The sequence below is a fragment of the Theobroma umbraticum genome, unplaced genomic scaffold (genome assembly GCF_002168275.2).
Source record: "Theobroma umbraticum cultivar Fairchild unplaced genomic scaffold, ASM216827v3 scaffold_147.0, whole genome shotgun sequence".
Classification (NCBI taxonomy): domain Eukaryota; kingdom Viridiplantae; phylum Streptophyta; class Magnoliopsida; order Malvales; family Malvaceae; genus Theobroma; species Theobroma umbraticum.
This window is the reverse complement of record NW_018397259.1, coordinates 7400100-7411002: the sequence shown is the minus strand read 5'-3', so window position 1 is coordinate 7411002 and position 10903 is coordinate 7400100. Positions and strand designations below refer to the sequence as shown.

Below are 10903 nucleotides of genomic sequence, written 5' to 3'. Positions count from 1 at the left end.
AAAAAAATACTAATCGACTAATAGTTTCTCACCCAAAAATAAAAAAGAAAAAGAAAAAAAGGAAAACTTTCAATTTTCAGTTCCCCTTTTTAAAAGAAAAAAGAAAAAAAAAGGTTAAAAACTAGATCGTCAAGGAATTATAAATGCTCCACTTTACGTACAGTATAAAAGGAAATGAGAGAAAAAAAAGAAAAAAAAATTCTCTTCCTCCTTAATCTAATAGCCCATCCTTTCCTCCCAAAATCACTCCACATTTTATATGTACAGCACTTTTCCACTACGTTTCTCTGTTTCTCTTTCTCTTTCTCTTCTTTTCTTTTTCACTCCCTTTCTCTTTATCGCATGATCAACATTTCCCTTCCTCTCCCAATCCTTTCAATATCACTTAATTTCACCATTTAATTTCTTTTTTTTTTCATTAAGGTTACGTTTCCTATAAATTCGAAAATTCCGAAATTAAAAAAGCTGGAAGATCTGGAGCCATTACCGACTACCACCGGCAACGGCCAGATCCGGTACCGAACGCCATCCTCTGCCGAGCTTCTCGAGTCTGGTTCAGCCGGAGGCTCACAATCCCCCACCGGAAACGGCACCACCGATCACATTGAAAAGATGATGAAGCGGTCAATGGCGAGGCACGAGTCCATCTCCGACAAGATCCACAAGTACCGAGGCGTCTTGCTGGTGATCTCCATCCCTATCGTGCTCATAACGTTCGTATTGTACGTGATGCCGGGAAAATCGGCGTCAAATGAGGCCGTGGTGCAGGAGGCCGAGTTAAATATCAGGAAAGTAGGGGCGAATTCGAGAGGGAATAGGAATTATGCTGTGATTTTCGATGCAGGGAGTTCCGGGAGTCGAGTTCATGTTTATTGTTTTGATCAGAATTTGGATCTTGTTCCAATTGGTTCTGAATTAGAGCTTTTTGAACAGGTAAATTTTTTTTTACAATTTTTTAGTAATTCCTTCAGAGGCGAAATTTATATTTGCTTGGAATGTAGCTTTAATATTGATCATTTGATTGGTGATTTAATAGTATTTTTAGATAGATTTGCTACGAATTAGAGCTTTTAAAACAGGTAATTTTTTTATGTTCTTAATAACTTTTTGTTAATTTTTTAGAAGCAATATATATATAGCAATATAATTTTTTTTCCCAATTTTTATATTACGTCAGTGGCATTTATTAGATATTTTCTTTTATGTTTTTCCCTGATTTTTGTTGATTTTTAGAGGTGAAATTTAGATTGGTAGGAATGTGAATTTGAGGATATACGTGTTGTTTTAAATCTGGATTTTGAGTGAGAATTATGATTTAAAATGATAGCTTAAGTGGTAATTTTGTAAATCTTTGCCTTTTTTTTTCCAGCTTATTCAAAAGAAAAGCTATATTAGTGGCCTTTATTCAATATTTGTGGCATGGCTTGGTTCAAATATTTTAAAGTAAGATTTTACTTTGTATGCTCTAAAAGAGAAGTTTAATTGAATTTGAACAAAAAGAGAAGGTTCTACCATCAATTGGCTGGTATTTTTTCAAGGTGCCATTTTATTTGCATACTGTGGAAGAAGTTTTTACTTGAATTTGATGTGATTGTATTCCATGTATTAATTGGTTTTTTGTGGTTTGTTTTGTTGTAGATCAAACCAGGTTTGAGCTTCTATGCTAAAGACCCACAGGCTGCAGCAAATTCATTACGTACTCTTCTTGACAAGGCAGAAAGTGTTGTGCCACTAGATTTGCGATCAAAGACTCCTGTGAGAGTTGGGGTATGTATATCTAGATGCATTGGGCATGCTTGTTTGTGAATTTTGAGTCTCATAAATTTCTGAAGAATTGGACTTTGAATGTTTTGTAGGCAACTGCTGGTCTGAGGGCATTAGAAGGTGATGCATCTGATAGAATTTTGCATGCGGTAATTCTATTTTTGGAAGCATGTTGGTTTTGTTCACAGGCTTTATTTTGCCATTTTCTCATGCCAACGGTTTTTTTAATGAACTTATTTAGGTTAGTGAACTTCTGAAAGATAGAAGCACCCTCAAATATGAGGCAAATGGGGTCAGAATTCTGGATGGCTCTCAAGAAGGTGCTTATGAGTGGGTATGTTATACTGAATTTCATGTACTTTTATACTATGCTTTTATTTTGGGCCTAAAGTGATCTTCCTTTTCAAGCTTGGTTATAGGGAAATTATGTCAAGCCTACAGCAGAATGCATTTTAATGCATTCTTCATCAGGGTCCTTTTGTTGTGGTAGATTGTCTTCAAATTTTACATTGTTCTTAAGATTCTCTACCTTGAGGACACTCTTTACATGCTGTAGCCAGTCAGCTTGATCAGTCTTACTCAAGATGATTTCAGGTTGATGGTCAATTGAAATGGTAAATCTTTGGGTCTTCTCTGGGGTAATGAAGGGAAATACTCTAAAGCTATGGTCATATAGATAGACTTATTTTGCCATAGAAGCAAGTATTTACATTTTGCAGTGAAGTTAACTTGGCTGCATTTATAGGGAGTAAGAAGATACTGTCAAACACCAGGACCCATTCCAAGTTTCCAACTGATTGGTCTAGCGGACCTAATTTGGATCTTTCTTAACTGCCATCTTGTTTTGCAGGTGACGATAAACTACCTATTAGGAAATTTGGGAAGGACATATGCAGACACAGTTGGCATAGTCGATCTTGGTGGTGGATCTGTTCAAATGGCATATGCCATCTCCGAGAATGCTGCTGCAAAGGCTCCAAGTGTACCAGCTGGAGAGGACAATTATGTAAATGAAATGAATCTGAAGGGATCAAAATATCACCTCTATGTTCACAGGTTTCCCTCTTTGATTTTGACAAATTGATTTTATGATTCTATTAGAGATTAGAAATGACAAAAAAGAGAAATTTTATGGCTTGTGACTCCGTCAGAAGTCAATTTTGTCAGAAGTGCCTATATTCAGTCATTTGTTATAACTCTGTAGTCTCATGAAAATCCATCTATATTTATAATCATATGTTTTAGTTAATATACTTTCTTTTGCGTGCAGTTATTTGCACTATGGCTTACTGGCAGCTAGAGCTGAAATTTTGAAGGTCTCTGAAGATTCTGGCAACCCTTGCATCTTAGAGGGTTTTGATGGTATGTTTGGATTTGTTTGATAGCAACTTTTAACTCTTCAAAGTTGATTTTCTTTTGATAATTTGTGCAGCATATGACAATTTGCTTGACAGATTCAGTAGCTAAGGTTTTTTAATGCTCTGATCACTGAAAATGTGATCTTTGGCAGTACAGGAAATCAGCCTCCCACTGAAAATTGTAGTTTAATTCTCTAATTCATAATGTTTGAATTCTTGAATACTGGAATTATTTGAGTAATTATAACATCCTTTTTTCTGTCCTTGGTTGGCAGAATTCGCCATTTAAGCACTTACATATTCTGCATTTTATCTTTTGAAGGTACTTACAAATATGGAGGAGAAGAATTTAAAGCATCAGCTTCTTCATCAGGCACAAGCATGGAAGAATGCAGGAGGGTGACTCTCAAGGCTCTTAAAATAAATGAAACGTGTACACATATGAAGTGCACATTTGGTGGTGTATGGAACGGTGGGGGTGGAGATGGACAGAAGAATCTGTTTGTTGCTTCATTTTTCTTTGACAGGGCGGCTGAGGTATTTCTCACCCAGAATTGTGTTGCATGAAATAAACTACAGAAGAAACTGATTAGCCATGCTAACTATATTGTTTATTCATACAGGCCGGTTTTATTAAAGCCACTGATCCTGTTGCAAAAGTTCAGCCTCAATATTTTGCAGATGCTGCTAAGCGCGCTTGCGAAACAAAGTATGCGAATGCTAAAGCAACATATGAACATGTGGAGGAGAGTAACCTGGCATATATATGCATGGATCTAGTTTACCAGTATACCCTGCTCGTCGATGGATTTGGTAAGCCTAAACTTGGTTAATTTGGTTATGTAACTTCATAGCTTCAGATCGTATTCAAGAGGCATTGTAGGATTCTCAATCAACCCCCATTGTCTTTTTCCTGGACAGGCCTTGATCCCTACCAAGATATTACATTGGTGAAGCAAGTGAAATACCAAAATTCCCTTGTGGAAGCTGCTTGGCCACTAGGCAGTGCCATTGAAGCCGTATCATCATGAAGTAACCAAGTCATGCGGCTTTGATCACTCACTGGAAAATTTTACATGGCTCGTGGTTCTTAGGCATCGGCGTTTCTTAATTAAATCCACAGTCAATACCGTGCAAGTAAGCAGCAGCATTTGGTGCTGGAAATCAGATTTTGGTGGGAATAATCGAAGACTAGAGTTTCATTTCATCTTCATTTGTAATTACATTATTATTACTAGGTGTCCCCATTATTTTTTTATATAATTTTTGTGAGAGATTTAATTGAATTAGTTCATTTAGTTTGCCCTTTTGGAACAAACAGATTATGATACCAAAGTACCAATGCGGTCGTGTCCTTAATATTTTTAATTTTTTGCTAGTAAAAAGCAATTTTCTTTAAATTTTCATCTCTCCGTATTTTGGTTTTGCCCCATTTGTCTTACTTCTCATTTGAGCTGGAATTCACTTCTTTTTGTGGAAATATATATTTTTTGCAAATAAAAAAACTTATTCAGAAAATAGTAGGAAATATATTACTAATTAAATAATAAATAAAGCTTGATTAATTGTCTTCTCCAAAAAAATAAAAAAAAACACTTGTCTAATTGATTTAAGCCACGTGCGGGACATAAGAGGCCCGGGGCTGTTTGGGAAATGGGAAACTTATCTCCCTCCTGAGTCCTGAGACTATATAAAGCAGAGAGAGAAGAAAAACGAAAGTGGCGGGTGTAGAAAAGCAAAGAAGCTTGATTCAAAGCAAGAGAGCTTTATTCCACTCTCGAAGTTAAATGATCGAAACAGTAAGTATAAAACTATTGCTCTCCTCTTATAATCGCTTACTCAGGAGTTTGCTCTTTATTCAGTCATTCTCTCAAACACTTTCTATGCAATTGACAAATGTGGGGAATTAGGTTTACAAGATCGAAAGTTTATGTTTTTTCAGTTTTTGCAAAGATCCATTTAAGAACAATTCATTTAAAACCAACCCAGTATCGAAATCCCATCTTTGAAACAGTAGGAACAACAAGAACAGTAGCTAATACCAACCCCATGAATTTTTGCTTCCCGTTTCAGTTATTTTCTTTTTGTACTTCAAATATTGGTTTCCCAAGTGGACCAAAGATTGAAACTTTTGATGAAAATGGTGATAATGATAATGATGATGGTGAAGATAGTGAGAATTTTGATGGCAATAGTGTAAATGGATCAAGTTTAAGCGATGAGGCTGTTCAGGATGTGAAGGCAATTATGGACGTAATCTGTGAAACAGGTAGTAATTATGTTGAAATGAAGAATAAGCTTGAGCGCTGTATTATAAGGGTTTCCTCCGAGTTGGTGGTGGAGATTCTCTCTCGAATTCGGAATGATTGGGAAGCGGCATTTACGTTCTTTTTATGGGCTGGGAAACAGCCGGGTTATGCACATTCGCTGCGTGAATGCCATTCGATGATTTCTATTCTAGGGAAGATGAGGAAGTTTGATACTGCATGGGCGTTGATTGATGAAATGAGAGGAGGTTGCGCAGGCCCTTGTCTTGTAACACCGCAGACTCTCTTGATCATGATAAGGCGTTACTGTGCTGTGCACGATGTGGGGAGGGCTATAAATACTTTTTATGCGTATAAAAAGTTTAAATTTGATGTGGGGATTGAGGAGTTTCAAAGTCTGTTGTCTGCTCTTTGTCGATACAAAAATGTGCAGGATGCTGAGCATCTGATGTTTTGTAACAAGGATGTCTTCCCATTTAATATTAAGAGTTTTAATATTATACTGAACGGATGGTGTAATGCAATTGGTAGTCCACGTCAGGCAGAGAGGGTTTGGAGGGAGATGAGCAAGAGAGGTGTTCAACATGATGTTGTGTCATATGCAAGTGTCATGTCCTGCTACTCTAAAGCCTGTAATCTTCACAAGGTACTTAAGCTCTTCAGCCAGATGAAAAGAATGGGGATTGAACCAGATAGGAAGGTTTACAATGCAGTCATCCATGCTCTTGCAAAGGCTAGGCATGTAAAAGAGGCTATCAATCTTCTGAAAACTATGGAAGAAAAAGGTATTGCTCCAAATGTTGTTACTTATAATTCACTGATCAAGCCTTTATGCAAAGCCCGGAAGATAGATGAGGCTAGACAAGTCTTTGATGAGATGTTGCAAAGGGACCTCTCACCTACAATTCGGACCTACCATGTTTTCTTTCGTATTCTAAGAAATGGGGAAGAAGTGTTTGAGCTCTTGGAGAAGATGAGAAAAATGGGCTGTCAACCAACCAATGATACTTACATCATGCTGATAAGAAAGTTTAGTCGATGGTGCCAGTTTGATAATGTCTTCAAGCTGTGGAATGAGATGACTGAAAACGGGGTTGGTCATGACCGCAGCTCATATATTGTGTTGATTCATGGGCTATTTTTAAATGGAAAGCTGGATGAAGCATACAAATATTATATAGAGATGAAGGACAAGCAGTTCTTGCCAGAACCAAAGATAGATGAGATGCTTCAGGCGTGGGTTTCTGGTAAGCAATTTGCAGAGCGCCAAATGGCTGACCTGAAGAATAATCAATTACTAGATAATCAGTTGGATGAACGGGTCGGAGTTGAGTGGAAGAAATATGATCAGGAGAAAGATTTTCTCAGGCTACCTGAAACCAGAAAAGTTATCAGAGAAAGGGGCTTTTCATTTTGGGAGCAATCAGTTCCCATGTAACCATAAAACTTCACAATATGTGCTTTTTGTATGAGACTTTAGGCTTCAACACTGAGTTTCCTTTTGATACCTTTCAGTGCTTGACATTCTCCATCACCAACATCAATACAGGGCGCCTCATTGCCTTGCAACTATTTGATAATGCTGTCTAATATTGTGGTTGAGAACTATTATTTTCGAATCATGAATAACTGGCTCTAAACATGCCCTGATTCAAATTAATTGGGTCTTACCCCATGAAGGGCATCTGTTTGTCTACGTCAAATGCGCAGGATATGCTTTTGTGGATGGTAAGATGTTGCATGTTATTTTGCTGCTCATCATAACTGTTTCTGGATCTAAAAACTGTAGTTGGCCTGATTTGAACTATGATTTTCTATGAAGCTAACATACAAATGTGGTTACTTAGTCTTATGGGCCTTGAGCAAGAGTGCTAGCACAACCATTGGTCCTGGCAAAGGAAGAAATGGATACTGTTGGATAGATATCTATAACTCTACTTTTGCAATGTCTTAGCCATGAATACCAAGTTTCTGGATTGTTGGCAGTTCCGTCGTTGCGAGCTTCATCACTGTCTGTCATGCTGATTATACTGCTCCTAGTAGTACAACCTTCTGTAAGACATCCTTGGCACTAATTTTGAGTTGCATTCATAAAATTTATGCTTGATGAGATACCATGATACAAGGAACTAAACCTTGTTTCATTGTGTCATCTTTTTGGCCTTGAAGGAAAATGTTTCAGAAAGCATTGGAAATGTGGAAATTAATTAGAATTGCTTCGAAACCCTAGGAAATACAATGAAAGGTTGCACAGCTATTTTAACTTGGATTTATGAATCATATAAACAATCTCCAGAACTCATGAAATGCTTTTGATACTAAGGTTTGGATAGTAGCCACTCCTTAGGATCAATGAGAAAACTACCATACATGCTTCGGTATTTCTGCAACATCTTTGGATAAATAAAGTTTCTGACTTATTCCAGAAAAAGGGAAAATAGATGAAGAAACCTTTGTCAATGTGTAGAAAATGCTAATAGATGAGCTATTTAATGTTTAGTGGGCCCTGTTGCCTCATGCATGATGTTGCTAATCACACTAAAATTCATTTTTTAAGTGTAGAATCAGTCATTACGAGAATATACCTAAATGTTCTCAAAACAAATGCTGTTTATACAAGACCTGGCTGAAACTTATGAAACAGTGGTTCTATATTAGCTAATAGCTTTTCCATTAAAAGCTAGATACATCTCATCTTAACCTTACCAATCATTAGTGAGCCTTGATAGAAGTGAAAATTAAGATGACATGTTAAAAGAATGATCATGTGTCAAATTTTGAATGTAAGGGATATTTACTAATGTAATACTCTCGCTTAATTTGGCACCTCAATTTGCATCTCATGTTTCTTGATTTTACTGAGTGTTTAAAGATACCCTTAAAAAATCCATGGTAGCAGCATTGTAGCAGTAGGACATAGGAATAGACACTTGAAAGGAGATGCACGGACAGTGGTGATGAAAATTTTAAAAAATGCTACAACATTTTTGTATCACCTGATTGACTTCTTGGTGGTTCTTGGTTTCTTTTTTGAATAAAGTGTCCTCGTCTCTTGCTTAACTACTTTAAAAAATTTGTAATTGAGTACCACTATCATGCTCTTGCTGAAGATGTTGCATTATGCTTTAGAAATTAAATATTTTCGGCCTGTGTCATTCTCTGATGTTTATTCTGCATCTTGTTGCCAGGAAAGACTAATTTTAGGCTTTCTCATTCCTTTATTCCTCTTCTGGCTTTGACCTAGCATCATGTGTGTCATTTTGAAGTCTGAAATTTCCCTAGCTTTTTCATGTGTCTTACTATAAATCAGATTGTGCTTGTCTTCCCTCAACTACTCCCTGCATTGAAGGAAAAATGATAGTGGTTGCACCCAATGTCCTCCAGCTGACTTTGCATCTCTACATTTAAGTAGTTGATTTAATGGAGAGTAAGGTTGAGATTGGTCTGTTAAAATCTTATTAACTAACATGTACTTTCTTACGTCTGTATATACAGATGTATAATTCTACATATTGAGACAATAGTCATTATGCATATTCTCACACCATTGACTTTACTGAATATTGTCTCACAGCCCAAATTCTTCACATCCCGTTCAGACTTGTGTTTGCTCCTTCAGGGTCTCCATTTTCTTAATGTACCCACTTGCATTTTCCAAATGTGTTGTTTCTTGACTACAAGCATTCTTATACTGTAATAGCCACTGACCTTCTAGCCATTTAATCCTTACTTGGAAAGGTCTTTCATCCAGCAAGGCATGTGCCAATGAAACTGATTAGTCAACCTTAAGACTGTTTAATGCGTCATTATGTGTCATACTAGTCTAAGCTGGCAGTCCTTCTTCTGTTATTGGGAATTTCCTTGAAATCTGGTCTGACAATGGATAGATTAAAAGTATGGATGTTGAAGTTTGATTTGAAATTAAGATCTCAAGCAGCCTGTTGAGATCAAGTTGATCCAAGAAGCACTTGCTTTTAGTTTGTACTGCTGTTGAGCTTGGTAGTGAAATTAAATGCTCATCAAAGCTACTTTTGACATCTTTGTAGCTTCATCAATGGCAGAGTTACTTAGTTTTCCCTACATTCTTTCAGTTCAAAGTAAGTAATCTTTTCTTTTTCTAGTTTTCTTTGTCTTCTCAATTCTAGTAGCACATAAATTTAACTAGTGAATGTGAACAGGAGTGTGGATGAAGCAGCATCCCATGCTGCAAGGAAAATGGAAAAAATGAGAATGAAAAGTTGAAGAAGAAAACTCTAGATAGGATGTTTTTAAAATTTAACATTATAGAAAACCGAAAACATTTATTCTGTGTGGTACTTATGGCTGTGAGAGAGTAGATGATGGTCTGTGAGTTCTTGACTTTAGATTTTAGTTACAAGTTAGGCGTAACTCATTATGTGGTGCGGTGCCTCAGATGGGAAAAGCTGGTGCATTTCCATTTGACATGAGATAACTACTAGCCTATAGATTAGGTGAACTACACGTGGAAAACTACAGAGGGTCATTTTCATGACTTTTTCACACTTGGAACTTAGCTAGCTGATGCGTATTCTTACATGCCATCCATACCTTTGACTAGTCTAACTTGTATGTTTGTATGATTATCCCATTCTTAGTCAAAGATCCCTAACAACTTGATGTGATGACAGATTGCACGTTCATCTGGGGTAGGAAGTAAAGCTACCCTGGGCCTATGTTAAGCTAAGGATGAACTTTGAAAAGGAGGGGATAACCATGTGATTGCTCCTTTTCTTTTCCACCATTTGGTTGGTCTTAAATTTTTCCTCTCCCTACATGTAAATCAAAAGTCAAGGTTCTCACAACTAAGTAAAGAGATGCTATTGACCGTTTTTATCAGCAATCAAGGAGGTAACACATTTGGTTTCTCATATTGGCTTGACTTAAAGTTTCCTACTTTTTCTTTGATGTCTATCTGCAAGCTGAGAAAATAGAAACTTTGAAGAAAACCATTGGCTACATAATCAAGGGACGATATATATAATATATTCATTGACATTTTGACATGTGAGTATTTGAATTTCAGCTGAACAAGTTACCTAGTACATGGAAACTAAAGGAAGTTGAGGGCAAGAAAGCTTGAATTCCCAGGTACTTTTGTTTTACGTCATATATGACATAAGATTCAAAGCATGAATCCTATTCTTTGCATGAGAACATACTGAACGTAAAGCTCATCAGCCAAACAAAAGCATCTTTGAAGGATAAATATCAGAGTCTCCAAAAAAAAATTTGTGGATAATCATAAACTCCTTTTGTCATACTTATTATTCTTTAGCATATGCCCCTATACCCCATCTCTCTTTCTCCTGTTTGTCTTATTCGTCCTCCTTTTGTCCCAATTTGGCACCTCTCCATTGAAGATCAACCACCTTTTGGCTTCATTATATCATAGAACCCTGGAAGTCTTCTCCCCAGACATAGGAACTTTTTTTTTTTTGTTTTGTTGTTTTATGTTCTTAGAACCCTGCCGTGCTAGGTTTGATTGCCAAGAAG

General features: G+C 36.7%; 2 protein-coding genes across 2 annotated transcripts; both read left to right on the top strand.

The window, feature by feature from the left end:
• The first annotated feature begins 176 nt into the window (after positions 1–176).
• APY2 (apyrase 2) lies at positions 177–4522 on the top strand. The gene is made up of 9 exons (XM_021426177.2): positions 177–933; positions 1639–1767; positions 1857–1913; positions 2006–2098; positions 2615–2820; positions 3035–3126; positions 3445–3659; positions 3746–3935; positions 4044–4522. Exons 1-9 carry the CDS (start codon positions 613–615, stop codon positions 4151–4153), a joined length of 1413 nt encoding a protein of 470 aa, XP_021281852.1. The 5' UTR covers positions 177–612; the 3' UTR covers positions 4154–4522.
• Positions 4523–4825: 303 nt separating this feature from the next.
• Positions 4826–10767, top strand: LOC110415940 (Tetratricopeptide repeat (TPR)-like superfamily protein). Its single transcript, XM_021427732.2, has 5 exons — positions 4826–7117; positions 7212–7443; positions 9436–9486; positions 10039–10258; positions 10434–10767. The coding sequence occupies exon 1, from the start codon at positions 5019–5021 to the stop codon at positions 6825–6827; it is 1809 nt and encodes a 602-aa protein (XP_021283407.1). The 5' UTR covers positions 4826–5018; the 3' UTR covers positions 6828–7117; positions 7212–7443; positions 9436–9486; positions 10039–10258; positions 10434–10767.
• Positions 10768–10903: the final 136 nt, after the last annotated feature.